At 37.3% G+C, this 19,313-nt stretch overlaps 1 protein-coding gene across 1 annotated transcript; it reads left to right on the top strand.

Annotated features, from left to right (window-relative positions):
* The first annotated feature begins 17,738 nt into the window (after positions 1–17,738).
* On the top strand, positions 17,739–18,740 carry LOC127799522 (uncharacterized). The gene has a single exon (XM_052333669.1). The coding sequence runs from the start codon at positions 17,739–17,741 to the stop codon at positions 18,738–18,740; it is 1,002 nt and encodes a 333-aa protein (XP_052189629.1).
* The last annotated feature ends 573 nt before the right edge of the window (positions 18,741–19,313 follow it).

Raw genomic sequence — 19,313 nt, 5'->3', positions numbered from 1 at the left:
GGTTGTTCCACATACTTGATTGGATGACTAACACTACTCGAACACGTAATACCTTACAATTGATTTTCTGATAGGCTTTAGAAAGAACACTCGATTGAGTAATTTTCGGTATTCAATGTGTCATGTTATCACTCATATATATAATTCCTAACAATCAATTTGAAAATAAGATGTAAGAACCTACTGTGTGTTCTATTTAAAGTATTCGACTGGGAATTAAACCTACTCAATTGTTTCTTAAATCAAAGTCTTGATATCTTGCGAGTAATCTATCACTCGATTGGATTCATTATTAAATCAATTTAAGATAAACACATAAAAGTTTGATATTTTAGCACTGTGTTTCCAATCGATTAGTGAATATAATTCACTCGATTAATTATTCAAAAACTTGAAAACATTTTTTTGAACATCAATTGGATGATTCACATAGTCATTTAAGATTGACAAGTTGATACTCAATTTGAGCCTTACCAGCTTGTTTGAACACTTGATTTAAGTAAGCCCAAATATTTTATACTCAATATCTAATACAAGTTCACTCGAGTGGTGGTTTGAAAGATAGTTAAAACAATCTTTCGTATTTCATTCACTCAAATACTTAGCTCCTACTCGAGTAGTTATGAATTCTATTGAATCATTCATAAGGGCTCACTTGATTATTTGGTACATAATTAGTTAAAGTTTTGCATTAATATTTTATCATCAACATCATCATCAAGGCATCAATAATACATGAACTCAACAGTATCGTGTTTTAGTGTTAGCTAGTAAAAACCCACTCTAAGAACCTTGGCAGCTAGTGCCTTTGTTGTTAGAAATTTAGAATCAAGGTTTTCCAATCCTCAATGGTGTTAATCCTGAGTACTTCTTTTCCCTTGATACTAGGTCCTTGAAGGATATTTACATGCACCATCCTTATCATTATTTAATTTGATGATACTAACTTAGACAGGGCATTGACATGGCTGTAAAATGACCAATTAATTTGTAACATATGATGTTTTTTTGTTTTTTGAGAAATTGTGCTAATACTTGTACTTTCTTTAGATATTGAGTCATTACTGACTTTTTTAGCCTTGAAATTATTGTACCACTAACTATGAGTCATTGTGAGCTGCAAAATTGTCCATTTGCAATTTTCTTACCAAGTGCATCCCTGCAATCAAGGCCTCATATTTCTCTATATTATTTGAACTTGGAAATGCAAAGCACAGAGAGTATTCTAAAATTTCTCTTTCATGGGACATCAATACCACTCTAGTTCCACTCCCCTTTGAGCTTGATTCCCCATCCAGAAACAATTTCCATTCAGACTCTCCTACTTTTTTAGGATCTTTCTCATGTTTGCAACTTAGCTATAAAGTTGGCTAGGATCTATCCCTTGATTACTTATCTTGGTTAAAATTAAAAGTCTTATTCGCTCAATTCTATAACCTACTTAGCGAGATGTCCTAAGCATTTTGGTTATTGCAACACATGTTGAAAGAGCTGATACATTACCAGGTTTCTGCCCTTTACAACACCTTGTTGACATAATATACAAGTTGATCCACTTGAACTTATTTTCTCAATAATACAGCACTGGCCTGGCTAGTTGGACATCAGGAAGAAAACACTGACCCGGTTAGCTGGACACCAAGAAGAAAACACTAGCCTAATTGCTTGGACGTCGAGAAGAAAACACTAACCCAGCTAGCTGGCTTGCCGAAAGGGAAACATTAAACTTGACTTGCTAAACTGCTGGGTGGAAAGGACTTGCTCTAAGAAGACAGTTAGTCCTTCTAGGGGAACACAATGATGGACAAAAGGTTAGAAGGCACGCGGGGATTTCTCACTCATGTAAACCCTCCAACGCTCAAGTTAGTAACGAATAGAATCTAATGGTCCTAGTGGACGATGTGTGGGGTTGGTGCCACAAACAAGTGAAAGCAACAAGACCTGAATAGTAAAAGTGAGATTAGGTATTACCAAAAGTGCAAAAAAGATCCCTCTCCTTGTCAAGTGATCAGGTATATATAAGCGTCGTTCCAGAGGAATTCAAATGGGACACATGTCGTGCAAGGACGACCACAAGTGTTAGATATTTTTTAGGGTCTTGTAATTATACAAAATATAGATATGTTTTAGTTGTAATATATGTTGTACTAAATTTGTAAGAAAATATTATCATGGCTATGTTGGTTATGCCACCTAAAATGGGTAATAACTCTTGTTGTTACTAGACTACAACAATTGATTTTATTTATAGGGGAAGTTGGGCAAACAGTTGGCAAGGCCAGGTGAGATGAAAGAGTAAGAGATCAACAGCTAAGGTGCTCAACCTGTTGTTTGGGGGAACGGAATGATGGAGCATTAGAGAGGTAGAAAGGCCCTGGATGTGTCTCTGAAGAAGGCCCGGAGGGGTCCCTAGATGATGCTTATGAATGAGTCTTCCAGGTGGTCTATAAGACATAAGACATTCAGAAGGCACAAGAAGATTTCTCCTATGCAAGCCCTCTGATGCCTAAGTAAATGTCATAGAGAAGTAAAGATGTAGTCAGATACAGTATGGTTGGATGTGTCATGCAAATAGAGTTCGTGGGTACCCTGTGAAGAGGTACACAGGTGAGCAATATAAGTGTGTGGCACAGAAGGGTAGAGAGTAAAGCTCTAAAGTCATAATGGCTTTCTTAAAGTAGAGGGCTCGACGAGTATTTATAGCAGTCGGTCATGACTAGGACAAGTGACTTGCATGTGACGTGTGAATACAAGGAGTGCATGACTCTCTCGATGTATTCAATGGCTTTCGGGTTAAGCTTGCATAGAGGGACCTAGGTGAGAAATTCCCTCTGGGAAAGGTCTTCGAAAGGAAAGAAATCCTTCGAAGGTTGGCTTTATCGCCATGAGGCGATAAGGGGTGAAATCTTAGGGTTTTCTAGGTGACCCATGAGGTCATCAGAGACTTCACTAGATGTTATGCGAATGCTTGGGAGGGTTATCTACGGGTGCTCTCGGAGGAGGAGCACAAGGCATAGATGGGTATGGTATGGTCCAAGCATGGAGAACACATGGCTATGTGGCATGCAACTAGGGGCCCGCGCGAGCCTAATATGCCAGAGATTGATCGCATCGACTCACGGTGTGTGTAAGGGTGGCTACACATGTCTCACCGTGAGAAGTTGGCAGCAGAAGGCATGGCCGCGCATGGGCATAGAAAGACATGCGGGTTTGCACGAGTGTAGGGGTGCGCATGGAGCAAGCTACAAGAGGCTTTCTGCAGGGGTCTTCAGGAGATGGTGCGTGGGTGCACGGACACGCACAAATGGCTAGTGCAAATCGGCTGCGAATGGGTGACTATGGAAAGCGCGTGTGAAAGGCTAGCTTGCACGCGTAGAAAGAGGCATCCGCATGCTTGGGCCCCTCGTGTGGCCAAAAGGCCTTACAGCAAGGCTCCCCCTATTTATAAAAGGGGGCACTGCCTTGCTATCAGTTTGCCCTTCTCTTTTCCTTTTTTTTTTTTTTTTTAGCTTTGGTTTTGCTTTTAGCTTTAAAAGGACATGTCCCGTGGAGCGCTTATCTAACAATAGGGTAAGCTTCTTGAGGACCTTCCCAGGGGCTTTTCCAAGGGAACTGTGTTGAGCCAACTTGACATATTTAATTAATTTTGGAGTTTTGATGATTAACAAAAAGACCAATTTTGACTTATGCACAAATCCTTGTCCCCCCAATTTTATTTTTAATATTTTCTATGTCTTTAATTCCAATAAAATATTTTTATTTACTAAAACCATTTTGCAAATATAATTTAATGGAGAAAATTCATTTTCTGCTTATTTGGGTCATTAGTCAACTAAGCCTATGACATTAGACGAGTGAGTAGAGAGCATCTGCATAAGCTTGTCTTTCTTGCTGCATTAATCGACTTGGTTGAGAAGTGTTTTCAAATAGTCAACTCAACCTCCCATAAGTTAACTTCAGATCCAGATAAGTCAGCTTCAAATTTGGGTAAGCCAACTCCAGATTCAGCTTAGTCAACTAAAAATTCAGCATTAGTTAACTAAAGGTTCAGCTTAGTTGACTATTCTAGCCTAACAGGTAGAAAAATTAAACGAAAAGTAGGTCGCCCTAATGAGTATAAATACAACTCAAGATTGGATTAAAGGCTCCTTAATGATATTTTGAACATTCCAATAGCCGTCAAAAGTAGGGGTGTTCAAAAAAACCAACAAATCGTGAAAACCGACCAAACCGAACCGCATCACGCAATTTTTTTAGGGGGGCAATCCGACACAATTTGAGAAATCCTCAAATCGCTTGCATATAATGTAATAATACAAAAATTGTGAAATAATTTATGAAACAATTTATTCTCAAACCAGAAAAATAGATCTTGTAAACAGATTGTATATAAACAATCTATTTGCAGATTGTATTAAATAAACAACAAGGCAAATTGTATCAAATAAACAACAATCTATTTGTAGATCATATTAAATAAAAGATTGTTTATATATAATCTTTTATTTATTTTGCTTCATGGACTAAATGATTGATGAAACAATTTATTAAACCATGGAAATCGCACCATGAAAATGAATGGATTAATATTTTGGATGTTTTGAACAAACCGTGAAAATCGCACCGAATCTCACTGCATTTTGTGGTGAGGTTCGGTGCGGTTTCCAGGCACCAAACCAGACCACGCAATCTAGTTTGATAGAAAAATCGCACAAGCAGTTTGGCGTACTGAAAATATAAAAAATCGACCAAACCGAACCATGCACACCCTTAGTCAAAAGAGTTTTCAAAGTCTCCATTGTCACGTCCAAGATCCGCAAGGCTTATGTGCCCTATTGCACATTCAACAACGAGCCCAAGGCAGTCAAAGGTCAAACCACTGAAAATTGATTTTTTTTTCATCTCCATCAATTGAGGGTATAATCAATTATTATTTTATTTATGTCTTGTAATATTTTGATTTCATGATTTATTTGTGTCCCTATAAGAACGATATATGTAATCTTTAAACTCTTGTGTGGTTTGTTTTGGTTTCCTATATCTAGTGAAAATCTAGGTGTTTGTGTAGTTTCTAATGGAAGCTAAGGGAAAACTTTGGCGTTGATTGATTTAGTAGAACCCCAAGGGTGGTTGAGATTTTGGAGAAGTGGATTAGGTGTTTGTGACAAACCGAACCATTATATATCGTTATGTTCATTACTCATTCTTTATTGCTTTGATATTTGTCTTGTTGATTGCAGTAACATAGATACAACATAAGATTGAACGAAGAATCACATAAATAATTAAATAAACAAAAGATTTTTTTTATTCACTCAATTCACCCCCTCTCTTGAGTGGCCATTACCTAAAGGACCAACAAACTACCCTTGAGACTAGGCCATAATAACTTTGTATAGTGGAACCCCAAGGGTGGTTGAGACCTTAGAATAGTGGATTAGGTGTTTGTGACACACCGAACAATTATATATCGTTGTGTTTACTCATTCTTTATTGCTTTGATATTTGTCTTGTTGATTGCAATAACATAGATACAACATAAGATTGAACAAAGAATCACATAAATAATTAAATAAACAAAAAGATTTTTTTTATTCACTCAATTCACCCCCTCTCTTGAGTGGCCACTACCTAAGGGACCAACAAACTGCCCTTGAGGCTAGGCCACAACAACTTTGTATCGTGGTGTTTAATAACATCTCAATAAATTTACTAATCAATTGCTTGAAAATGAAAAGTTGTTTAATTTTTGTCACTCCTCACTTAGAACCACAATTGAACACGATTTTGGTATAATAAAGAAACAATTTCATGCATTAGATTCTCATCCATATTGGTCATATAAAACACAAGTTGATGTTGTGCTTGCTAATTGCATTCTACATAACCATATAATGGGAGTAGATCCTAATGATTGTATTATGAAAGACATTTGTGCATATAAGTCAAAGCAACAGACAACGAACCTTTTTAAAATCAAATAGAGGAAAAAATGAACAAAGGGTATGAACATGAAAAAAAGATATAATAGCCGAAATGAGCAAAGTAAAGAAAGACAAAGGAAGAGTTTGTAACAAGCGTAAAGCAAAGGAAGAGTAAAGCAAAGTAAAGGGAATGAACTATGTGAAGTGAATATATTGTAACAAGCGTAGAAAATATATGATAGTCTTTTTTTATTTATATTTTTTTATGATAATTGTAGAAATGAGCAAAGTAAAGAAAGACAAAGGAATAGTGAAGTATTTTAAGTTGGCTAAAGCTATATCTCACATAATAATTCAAATTTTAGCCGAAGAGGTACAAAAAGGAGTAAACCTTTTTTCCTCTTTCAAATCTAAAAGTTTTTAATGCGTTATTAGAGAAATCAACTTGAAATTTGTGATGGATTAGGTTCTTGATCATGTTGAAAATCATTTGAGGACAGTGAAGGAATGGAGACTTATAAGCCAACTTAAGGAAAAAAGTGATTTTGGTTGGGATAATTTCATGCAGATGATAATTATAATAAATGATGGATATGATGAGGAAATAATGGCAATAATTTTGCTTCATTTTTTATGCATATTTTTTTTTGTTTGCTTCATATTAATAATTTAAATTTAAAGTTTGTTTTATTGTGTATTTGATTTTTTAGGCACATCCTAATCATGAAAATTACTTGAACAGAAAAATATAGATGTACAATGAGATGACACTTGTTGTAAGAAATGATATGCCAATTGGAAGTTTTGTCAACTCATTCAATGTGTCACGACCCGATTTCTAATAGGTCCTGATCGACACTAATCTCTAGGCCCAATGGCCCCACCTTAGATTAGTAAGCCGCTTCTCTAGCTTGATTTGCTATAAGCATTAATAATACCAACAAAATATAGAGACAGGAATTTAAAACACTATATCAACTTTCCACAAAATCTCGATATCTCATATACAGCAGTTGCAAAAAAATTATATTGTCATAAATACATATACAGTCCCATATCACGGGTTTCATTGTATGCATATTTTTATCTATTTTGTATCTTAACCTTATGTGATTTTTCCTATATAAAATGTGTTTATATGGATTTTACATTATTTTAATATTTTTTTTGTAGGAACTTAGTAAAGAATATTATTTCGAAGATTTTGGCATAAAAAGAAAAGAAAAAAATATTATAAAGTTAATTTTAAAATAAATATTTTAATATAAATAAAAATAAAAAAAATATTTTATATAATTATTATTAATATAATATAATCAAAGTTATTATAATTAATAGTATATTAGATATTATATATTATACTATATATTAAATTATAATCTTTATATATATGTATTATATTATATATTATATATTCTATATTCTATATTATTATTTATATATATAATAGTGTGGCAGTGGCGTGAGATTGAAAAAGATGAACTAGGGCTGCCATATGCATCTTTTATATATATATATATATATATAATAACAAAGGCACTTGGAGGAGGGAGCCGTGAAACACACACAATTATATATATATATATATAATTGGAGATCATGGCATGGAATTAGGAGGCATGGGATTGGAAGGAGAAGGCTGGCGCCGCACAAGAAATTGAAGATTTTGGTGAGACTCCGCGACACAGTGGACGCAATTGAAGAAATTGGAGGCGCACAGAAGGCGTTGAAGATTCTGCGCACACAATATATATACATATTTTGTATTAAAGCAGCGCACAAAGAGTTTTTATTTTCTTTTCAACCACTGTTATTCTGGGTTTTCATTAATTTGATCATGAACTAATTTTATTTAACCAAGGTTTGAGATAAAGCTTGTTATTAATTCCTGATTTTTATTAATTGGGTTTCTTTCCATGATTTCAATTATTTATTACTTGTTATTAATATGATTAAGTGATTTAACCATCATTTAATTGATTTTGTATTATGATTTGAGACCGAGAGGTAATTTTTGTAATAGGTTGAAGTAATAAATTTCATAAGATAGATAATTGATAAGGGATTTGATACTTGAATCTTAAGAGGGATAATAAGTTAGAACTTAATAATGAATTTTGGTTTGTTATAACTATTGGAAAATAGGTTGATTATTAACAAATTGAGATTTAATTAGGTTAGTAAATCTTGGGAAAAAAACTAACCAATTTAGATATTCATCCCATTGAATTGATAGAAACCCAATTGATTGAAAATTAAGACGGATTAATAAGTGGATTCGAAATATTCTAGTTGCCTCCATTTTACCCAAGTTTAGTTGTTTTTAAATTTGTGTTTAATTTCAGTTCTCATTAGTTTAATTTATTCAAATTCATCTTTTTTTATAGTCTAAATAATATTAAAGTTAATTGAATTTTGGTACTTAATCCAATCCTTGTGGGATCGACACTCTACTCATTCATTATATTACATGCGCGATTCGTATGCTTACGAATTAGCCTAACAGTGAGTCTTGTGAACTCGCGAGTATAAGGTATGTCATGCCCACTAGGAGAGTATGCAATAAAAATGCTAAGATAAGTATCATGGATACAATAATATAATAGTAAGTGTAATATCCAAGTATTTTGAGAATAATAATAATTAATTTTTATTGTATTTAAAATATTTTTGATATCCATTAGAGATTATAGTTGAGAAAACTAATGGGTTTAGAGTTAGTAGGCTAAATTGAAAAATGAAATGTTGAGTAAATGGGCTTAAAGTCAGTGGGCTAAGTTGAAAATGAAAAGCCTAAGTAAATGGACTTAAAATTAATGGATTAAGAAAATGGGCTTAAAATTAATAGACTAAATGAAAAAATAATCTATTCAAAACAAGATTTAATGGAAAATAATTAAGGTAACAAAATAATTAAAGATAGTGGGTGAAATAATTGAGAAATGTTGGAGATAAAGTAGAGTGTGGACAAATAATTAAAAATTATGGGTGAGATTTAGTGGGAAATAATTAAGAAATGTGACAAAATAATTAAAGATAATGGATGAAATAATTGAGAAATGTGGGAGATAAAATAGGATGCGGACAAATAATCAAAGATAATGGGTGAAATAATTGAGAAATGTGGGAAACAAAGTGGGGTGTGAACAAATAATTAAAGATTATGAGTGAGATTTATTGGAAAATAATTAAGAAATGTGACAAAATAATAAAAGATAGTGGTTCACTACAATTATACTAAGATTAATTCAACCTCTATAAATAGAGAAAACTTGAAAGGTTTGAGAATTTGAATTAGAAAGAGAAAGATTATAAGAAAGAAAGATTTGAGAGTAAGAGAGATATTTGAAAAGGAGAAAGAAAGAATATAGAGAAAAAATACTAAAAATTTCTAGAAAAATCCTATAGGCTGGGTTTAGTAATTCGTGTGAAAATTTGTGGTAGAAGGCGTTGTTGGATACACAAACCGAGACTTCGTCACAATATAGAATAATATCGAATCGCTTTGCAGGAAGGTAAGTTATCTTCGAAAAATTTTTCAAAAATTTTAGAAATATCATGATGATATTTTAGAATTTTTTATGATGAAATTGGAAGAGAAATGCATGATTTTTATTTATTATGGATTTTTGAGGTAATAGATGCTTGAAAATCAAAGAGAAAATGAGAAATAAATAGAACGTGAATTCTGAAAATTATGAGAAAATTTATGAGGCTTAGGAATATTGTTTTAGGAATTATTGTGAAGAAAAATTGAGAAAATTTTATGAGAAAGTATTTATTTCATAATAGGAGAAAATTGGAGAAATTAGGAAAAATAGAAAAATTGGAAATCTAATTTTCTTAAGTAATTATGATGCCAGGGTACGTCAAGATTCAAAATTGAGTATGATTGGAAATTCGATGCGAATTTTGAGACAAAATTAAGCTAGGTGTAAAATTATCTTTTTGCAAAGTAAGTGATACTTAATTCCCAACTGGATTTAGTTTTATAAAAATGCTTAGTTTGTAAGTGGTTCTACCCAAAACCTGATCTTAAGTAAACGATTGTATCATGTTGTCGTGTCTTGATGTGAATATCTTCATGTAGATTGTATTTACATATATTGATGATGAAATATGTATATGTACACGATGATATTATTGATCATGCATTTGCATAAGGGTTTGAGAGTACGTGTCGGGACCGCTACTTTACCAAGCGTGCACCCATACACCTCGGCCTGGTAAGGATGTTGTGAAAATAGGGAGTAGCAATAAGGTACGTTCAGTTCAAACCGAAATGATATGGAAAAATGACATTTTACATCAATGCACGAAATATGTTTATTGTTTCCTTAGTCTTGGGTTTTGCCTCTAAAATATTCAAACATTTCAGATGGAGATTGTAGCAGAAACGAGGATGAATGAGGCATGAAATGACACTTAGCAAAGTGCATGATGAGTTGTACGATAAGTTGAATGTATGTTATATAGCCCATGTGTTTAAGTTCTGTTACTTTGAATTCTGGAAGTTTTGAGAAATGATGATGTATAGTCATTTATAATTAATGATGATGTATAACCTTATTTATGGTTAATGAAAATATAAGAATTGATTTATAATTAATGTTAAGATGTTAGGTTCAATTCTAGCTTTTGCATTTAATGTTTATGATAATTCTCTTTCGAGATAAATATATGAACATTTTGGGATGAATAAGAGCAATAATATGGTTTAGCAATAGTTTTTAAAAAAAAAAAAATTATTATCCCAGAATTCTCTTAAGTTATAGCGCGCTTGGAAAACGAGGTGTTACAGTAAGATGAACAACTAGTATATTTAGTATAAGTTTACATAATTTGAAATTCAAAAGAAAAACATAGTGTAGGAAAAATAGGTGCCTAGAGACAACCCTCATAAGTTACTCACCTAACCACCTAAGTCCCCTATACTTTTTATATGAGATGCATGCACTGATTCTTAGGACACACTAGTAAAAACTAGCTTAATGCCTATACACACGTGCACACAAGTATATATACTGGCATATACATCATCATCACATTATATCATCATAATAGCCCACGTGATAGCAATGCTGAAACATACTAGCCGTGTCTCTCATGATCTTTTCCTACTGTGAGTCACCAAGAAATCTACTAGATAGTCTTCTAATAATAATGCAAATGATATCCTACTTAATACACAAGTTATAACAATTTTATCATTTTATGTGGTGCCTAAAATACACCATATCATTCAATATTTCACATTCTCAAGACAAGAAATCAGTTAGGGTATCATTTATAATCTTTCTGCTTATGTCTCTCCCAATAGAATGAAAATATTTTATGCATTAAAGAAACATTTAAAAATATTTTTCTATGATCCACATAAAAAAATTATGTACAAGTTATGCAGGGAACAGTATATACGTGCACAATATAAGGTAAACATAACATATCCTGTCTACTCGCCTGGGAAGGAATGACTCAAGTCCGAGCCTGAGAAGAAGATAGAACGAAATCCTTAGAATCCAAACCTTCTCAAACCTATCGGGCTATCTCGATATTTGTGCTTTGCCTCGAGATACGTGCATCGTCTCAATTTTCGTGCCAACCTCAAAATTCGCACAAGTCACTTCAATTTAGGCTTCAAAGCACCCTAATCATCATATTTATTTAAATAAGTATTGAAACTTATTTTTTCATAATTTCTTACATTTTCTTTATTTTTCTCTCTATTTCTTCCTATTTTTTCTCAATAAATTCAAACTAAATATTTCTCAAATATCTCACTATAACAATTCATAAAATAAAATTTCTGAATTTTTAAAATTTTTTAGGAAATTTTACTTAACTTAACTTAGCCTCTCAGACTTCCTTATTATGCGTACCCTGACCTCGAAAAGCGAGCCTAATCAATTTTCTCGGGTCGGAATACCCCTCTAGCCTCGAGATAATTCCCCCAATTATTTTGACATTTTTTTTGAAATATTTTTTCTATTTTCCTTTCTTTTTGTTTTCTTTCTTTTCTTTCTTTTTTTTCTTTTTTTTTTCCTTCTCCTATTCATCATTTTCTTCCTCGGGCAGCCCTGTACGCAACCAACCTACAATGCGCGGCCATGCCTAGCTCCGCCTAACCTCGCTGGCTGACGCCGGCCATCTCTCGCGCCACCGTGGACCTGGCTACGCTTACTCAGCCCACCACCAGCCGTCCATGCGCACAGCAGCGACGCTGTTGCCGACTGTCTCTCGTCACGGCCATGGCCACTGCTTCTTTCTTCAGGCCATTGCTACCTCCCAATGACATCGCTGCTTTGCTTTCACAGTCACTGCTCGCCACCGGCCTCCCCAACGGCCACCACCATTGCGGCCTACTCCGCCGTGGTTGTTGCCTCACTTGCTGGCCGCCCTTGCTCTTCTCGAGCTTGCGACTGTAATGGGCACCAGCGACCATCTCTCTCTCTTTCTCTCTCTCTCGCGAACTCTCTAGTTCCTCGATCTCTCGGCCTTAGCTCTCACTAGCTCACTGCCATGGCCGAATTTGACCCCTCTCTCTCTCTCTTTGCAACTCGGCCATTGCTTCCCTTCCTTCTTTATTTTCCATCTCTATTTAGCCAATCCATCCCTCTCTCTCGACATTTCTCTGCCCAATGCTCTCAATTACAGAACCAATTTCCATCATGCTTCTATAATGCTCCCCACGCCTATGCGCATGACTATACTTATATATATATATAATATTATACTAATATAATTATAAAAAAAAATACACATTTAATCCCATATTTTATCTTTATTATACTTGGGAAATTTCTTAATTTGCAAATACGCCATTTAATGTCCAATTAATTTGTATTATGATCCTTGAAATCTACAATTAATGACTTCGAATTTACTCGATAAGGATGATTTCACCCCATTGTTCTCAAAGGACTATTGATTCATCCTGAAACCTTATGAAAAATCGAAGCCCCCTCAAAGTTTTGTTGATTTCCCAGAGATCCCCTACGACAATTCAATTTTTCAGCCTAAATCATAGTTATATTTTTGTTGTACCGAAAATCATCTCAATTCTGATTTCTTTTAATATCATAAATGCTATATCGAAACGCTCATCAAGATCATATCATTTTCCATAGACATCTGCACTCCGGGGTATTCCTTGCAATCGATTCAGTATTGTTAACTGTAAGAAATTATACTTAAATCACTAATTTTTTTATAATTCCACCTATGACCCACGTTAAAATTACTCTTAAAGCCTTTTAAAAATCTGGGATATTACACAATGATATCAATCTTGATAAGACTTTAAAAGTTCAATTTATTCTATTAGATGATATTGTTGACATGAAAGAAAGATAAAAAATAAAAAAGACATTATCATTTAATGTATTTTTTGGAAAAATAGAAAAAAATATCACAGAGAAAAGGTCATAACTCTGAAGATACAACTACTTTAATCCTAGCTGTATAAGTTAAGCAACTAACCATTGCAATTGGAGAGTTTAGTAAACATCAACTTGATGGTGATGAAGTTAGGAAGTTTTGATGAAGTTACCCTTACCTTATCTTTGATTTCTGATGAGAATGTAAAATGTAATATTTTACTCCCTTAATATTTTATTTTTTATATTTATTTGGTGTCTAAATGTACTCATTATTCTTATATTTTGATTTAGGAAATAAAATGAGACATTAAGATTGATATTAAGGGAATAACTCTCTTGTTTGAACTTCGATTGAGACATTCGTAATTCGAGCATAACTCTCTTGTTTGAACTTCGATTGAGATGATTCAAAAAGCTATGGAATGAAAAGAAAAAGATTTATAACTTTTATATTTTGAGTTTTGAGATGTACGAGATGCATTAAAATTAAAAATAGGTTTGAAGTTGCTATAATTGCATAATTAAAAAAGAAATAAGTGAAAAGAATGGGCCATGGCAATGTAGAAAGATATATATAATATAATATTATATATTTAAGATAATAATATATTTAAGAAATAAGTGAAGAATGGATATTATATTATATTATATATTTAAGATAATAATAATGCAAAGGAGAAGCAATGAGCCCAAATTGAAATTGGGCTTGGATTGAAAGTGAAGAATAAAGCCACGCACCTGCACCACACATATATAATAATATAATATTATGGAGGTCGATGGAGCAGTTATTGGAGATTGAAGCCATGAGAACTTGACGTGGGGCCCATGGAGCAATTGGAGGCAGGGTGTTGCACATATGTTTTATATATACATTCATGAAGGCATTCAATTGGAGGGGTGGAAGCAGCGGCGCATGAAGGAAAGGGACTCACGGAATTATCACGCTGGAGAAAAGCTCACGGAATTAACAGGCATGAGGGGAGGCGCACAGAATTAAGAAAAACGAAGCAGCGGCGGCTTGGGGCGGCGGTTTGGGACTCTCCCTAGAGATAGTAATATGGGTTGGCAAGTCGTTATTGTGGGTTTGTAAGTCGTAATTGTGTGGTATAGAGACACACGTATCAGGTTAATTCAAACACAACTCGTTTAATAATAATATCAAATTACTTAAAACTCAAATATGACACGTTTATTAAACGTGTAACACGACACGACCCGTTTAATCCATTTAATTAAACGTGTCGTATCGTGTCACCTGTTTAACCTATTTAATATAAATGGGTCGTGTTGTGTTACCTATTAACCCGTTCAATCTGTTTACCTATAACATGTAAAAATCTATTGAATACATAAAAAAACTTATTCAATACACATATAAAATTTTATTTACGCACAAACAAATAATTTAACCTATCAACATAATTTATATTTAACCTTTCAACATACATATATAACATATTAATAAAATCCCACATTTTATCATCCATGCAACAAAAAAATTAATCCAAATCTCCAAATACAATCATCCAAATCCCAAATACAGTCATCAAAGACTGATCTGGAGGCAGAGAGGTGGACAACGACCAAAGACTGAGGGTGGACGACGATCGAAAACTGATCTGAAGGCTGCGACGATGACGATGACCGAAGATGGAAGCGGAGGCGAAGGGGTGGATGACGACCGAAGACCGATCTAGAGGCGGTGATGACGACCGGCAGCAAATCTTGAGGTTGCCAGGACCACCGAAGACGGAGGCGGAGGAGGTGGGGTGGAGGGGCCGACGACGGCCGAAGGCAGAGGCCGAGGCCGAGGTAGATCTAGATGCTATGCTGCGACCGACGACAGATCTCGAGGCTATGACCACGATCGAAGACGGAAGTGGAGGGGCTGACGGCGGGAGTTCAGAGAGAGAGAGATAGCAGGGGGGAGAATGAGAGAGGGGGTTTAGGGTTTCAGAAATGAGATTTTCGCGCCGGGGGGGATATTTCAGATTTTGGAATATTTTTTTAATCTTATAATTATTTTTAATTTATTTTATAAATGGGTCTTAAACGTGTCATTTCGTGTATAATCGTGTTAATGTGTTCATATCAACCCTCTAACATTTTTAATTAAACGTGTCATTTCGTATATAATCGTGTTACCGTGTTCGGGTTAACCCGTTTAATTAAACGGGTCATTGCGTGTCTAAACGGGTTAAACGGGTTGACCCACCTAAAACACGAAAATAATCATGTCATAAACAGGTTAACTCGTTTATGACTCGAACCCGATTAGCCCCCAACCCTAACTCGCTTAACTTCATGTTGTGTCGTGTCAAAAATTGCCAGCCCTACTCCCCCCCGGTTCTCTAATTTCCTTTTTGAGTTTTCATCATCATTGTAACGCCCCGTTTTTCAAGCGCACTATAACTGAGGACAATTCTGGAATAATAATTTTTTTAAAAAAAAAAACTATTGCTAAACCATATCATTGCTCTTATCCATCCCAAAATTTTCATACATTTATCTCGAAAGAGAATCATCATAAACATTAAATGCGAAAACTAGAATCGAACATAATATCTTAACATTAATCATAAATCAATTCTTACATTTTCATTAACCATAAATAAGGTTATACATCATCATTAACTATAAATGAGACTATACATCATCATTTCTCAAAACATTCAGAATTCAAAGTAGCAGAACTTACACACATGGGGTACATATCATGCATTCAACTCATCGTACAACTCATCATGTACTTTGCTAAGTGTCATTTCATGACTCATTCATCCTCGTTTCTGCTACAATCTCCATCTGGAACGTGTGAATATTTCAAGGGCAAATCCCAAGTTAGATGATGAATCATCTAAGTAAGGGGACAATAAACATATTTCGTACATGAATGTTAATGTGGCACCAACTGAAATTACTAGAATACCCCTACGCGCTGATAGTCTCACCTGCCACGTGGATCACCTGAGAGACCGACACGTGGCCAGTCAACACTCTAGAGCGGAGCCCGAGAAATCCGGGCTGAACCGCAAGACCCGTTCCAACTTGACTGGGATTCTCGGGAGTCATGCCCACTCATCTCGGATACCCCAAAACAGGTTCGCCTATAAAAGACAAGGACTCTCGCCAGGTATACCCAAGCTCTACAGCTCTCTCATTTACTACTACTTGCATTTACTCTACTAATTTGAGCGTCGGAGTCCACCCCGGGGGATCCAAGCCTCGGCCCTCCATTGTCTTGCAGGTTCTACACCCGAGGTCCGACATCCCCAAGTTTGAGGTTCCATTCCCGAGGTCCAGTCGCAGAGGTGGCACGTGGTGGTCGGTCCCAAAAACCATCATCATTTGGTGCCCACCGTGGGGCCGACGTCCATACTCGCTAGCCTCTTCATTCCCTACCTCGCGCTTCGGACTTCAACTCCTCACCTCGGACCTCGGTCTTTCCACGAGTGTCAAACGACTTTCGCTCCTTGTCATAACTAACTACATGACTCCCCGAAGAGACGTGACTCGTAGCCAGGTCGGAGCCAATCTAGAAGCCCCGTAACAAGGAGAGAATCCACCACCTCCAGCCAATCCAATGCCGGAGGACCGACTCACCAGGTTGGAAAACCAGGTCCAACAGTTAACTGAGTTGTTGACTGGTTATTTACACCAGACTGAACAGCATCGTTCGCATATGCCCTCTTAGCGGGCGGAGCATCAGTCACCTCCTCCTGCTCAGGAGCCTCGTCAATCCCGCCAGACGGGTCAGGAAATCCACTCCTCTGAGGTGGCAGGATCCACTTCTGCCCCCTCACGAGAAAGAGGGACTTCGCAGGAGAGACGATTGCGTTTCCTCGAGAAGCAAGTCCAGGAACTCAAGAAGGGAAAGGAAGAGCTGCTCCACCTCGGCTCTAACCAACCCTTGAGTAAGGGCATCATGGCAGAGGTTCCACCGGAAAGGTTTCGTATCCCCTCCATCAAGCTCTATGACGGAAGCACAGATCCCTATGACCACGTCGAGCTTTTCTCCTCTCACATGCTGGTGCAATCGGGGTCGGACACGATGTGGTGCCGGGCATTTTTGGCTACTTTGGGAGGACATGCCTGGACCTGGTACTCCTACCTTCCCCATCGTTCCATCAATCGCTGGGAAGAGCTGAAGACCTGTTTCTTAGCCCACTACACTCCTTTGAAGCGCCACCGAAAGTCTTTCATGGCTCTGGTGAACATCAAGCAGAACTAGGGTGAATCCCTAAGGGATTTCGTGGCTAGGTTCAACGAAGAGGCGTTAAGTATCGATGAGTTTGACCAGCGAATCGCAATGGTGGCTCTTCAAAATGGCTTGAGAGCTGGGCCATTTGCTCAGTCCTTGGCCAAGACTCCGCCTCGTACTTTCACAGAGGCTCTAGCCCGGGCTAATAAGTACATCAACACTGAAGAAGTGATGAAGGTGAAACGGGCAGAACAACCTAACAGGAAGGAAAGAGAAAAGGAGAAGAAAAAGCCGGTAGCGGAGCAGAAGACGGACTATCGCCCCTCCCGAGCTCCAGATCGCCCGGGTCTCGGGGGAACACGTGGAAGCCCGGTGAATTACACTCCCCTCAATGTGAGTCGAACAGAGATTCTCCTGGCATTGGAGGATAAGAATTATTTACGGCGTCCTCCCCCGCTGAAGTCTCCACCCAACACTCGAAGCAAAAAGAAGTATTGTCGTTTTCACCGCGACCACGGCCATGATACTGAGGACTGCATCCAACTGAAAGAAGAAATACAAGAGCTTATCAACCGAGGATACCTCTGGGATTTCATGGGTCGAGGACGTACGAGCTCGGGCAGGGTAGAATCCAATCTAGAGCATCAAGGGAGGTCTCCTACTCGAGATCGCTTTCGAGAGCGAAGCCGAACACTGCCCCAGAGAGAAGGAAAGCAGCCCGCCGAGGAGGGGGGACAGAAGTTTATCTTGTACACGCTGGCGGCAGGGACAGTTCCAGGGTCCCATTCAACTGCTCCCAAGAGCACGGTAAAGGAAGGGGTGGTCATCACTTTCTCTGAGGAGGATCTTCGGAGTTATCCCAACTATTCAGACCCTCTGGTGATCACTGCTCAAGTGGGAGAGTGGGAGATGAGGCGAATCCTCGTGGATCCAGGTAGCTCTTCAGAGATTCTCTACAAGAAGGCATTCCTAGGGATGGGGTTCACGCTCGATCAGCTGAGGCCAGTCCGTGTCCCATTGGTGGGTTTTGATGGAATGGTGATCCATTCTGAAGGTTTAATCCGGTTGCCCCTGACGGTCGGTAGTGGTCCTCATAAGTCCCGAGTGACGTTGGATTTTTTGGTGGCAGATGTGCCCTCGGCATACAATATGATCCTTGGTAGGTCTGAGCTTAGTGCTCTGAGGGCAGTACCGAGTACGTATCACATGGTGTTGAAATTCCCTACTTCATGAGGGATTGGCAAGGTAAGAGGAGACCAGCGGCAGGCTAGGGAATGCTACGTGGCCTCCTTGAGTGCCACTATGGCCAAGGGGTCAGAGTTAGACTCAAGACCGAATCAGGAGGCGGTCCCTCAAGCTGGTCAGGGCCAGATGGAGACGGAACAGGTGAGAGACCCAAGTATAGGAGCAGGTCAGAGGTCAGTAAGGGAGGAGGGACAGAATTCCGCTGCCCCTCCCACTATGGTTACTAGTTTCATCTTGGAAGGTCCAGAAGAGCCTAAGACTTCAGAGCCGGTGGATGAGCTCGAGGAATTCCCATTGGGGGAAGAGCTCGATCGGACAGTGCAAATCAGTGCCAAGTTACAGGAGCCCTTGAGGTCCGAGATCCTTTCACTCCTACGCCGATATCAAGATGTGTTTGCATGGTCCACCCTAGATATGCTGGGGATAGACCCAGCGATCATGGCACATCGCTTGGGGATCTACCCGGATTGTGCGCCGGTAAGACAAAGGAAGAGGAAGTTTGCCCCGGAGCGGGCTAAAGCTATAGAGGCGGAGGTGGAAAAGCTTATGGAGGCTAATCAT

The sequence above is a fragment of the Diospyros lotus genome, chromosome 1, assembly GCF_014633365.1.
Source record: "Diospyros lotus cultivar Yz01 chromosome 1, ASM1463336v1, whole genome shotgun sequence".
In the NCBI taxonomy this organism is placed as follows: domain Eukaryota; kingdom Viridiplantae; phylum Streptophyta; class Magnoliopsida; order Ericales; family Ebenaceae; genus Diospyros; species Diospyros lotus.
This window is presented reverse-complemented; position numbering and strand designations above follow the sequence as displayed.

What these genes read in the sequence shown, in the direction of transcription:
- LOC127799522 (XM_052333669.1), top strand. Translation starts at nt 17,739, where the DNA reads ATGAAGGTGAAACGGGCAGAACAACCTAACAGGAAGGAAAGAGAAAAG.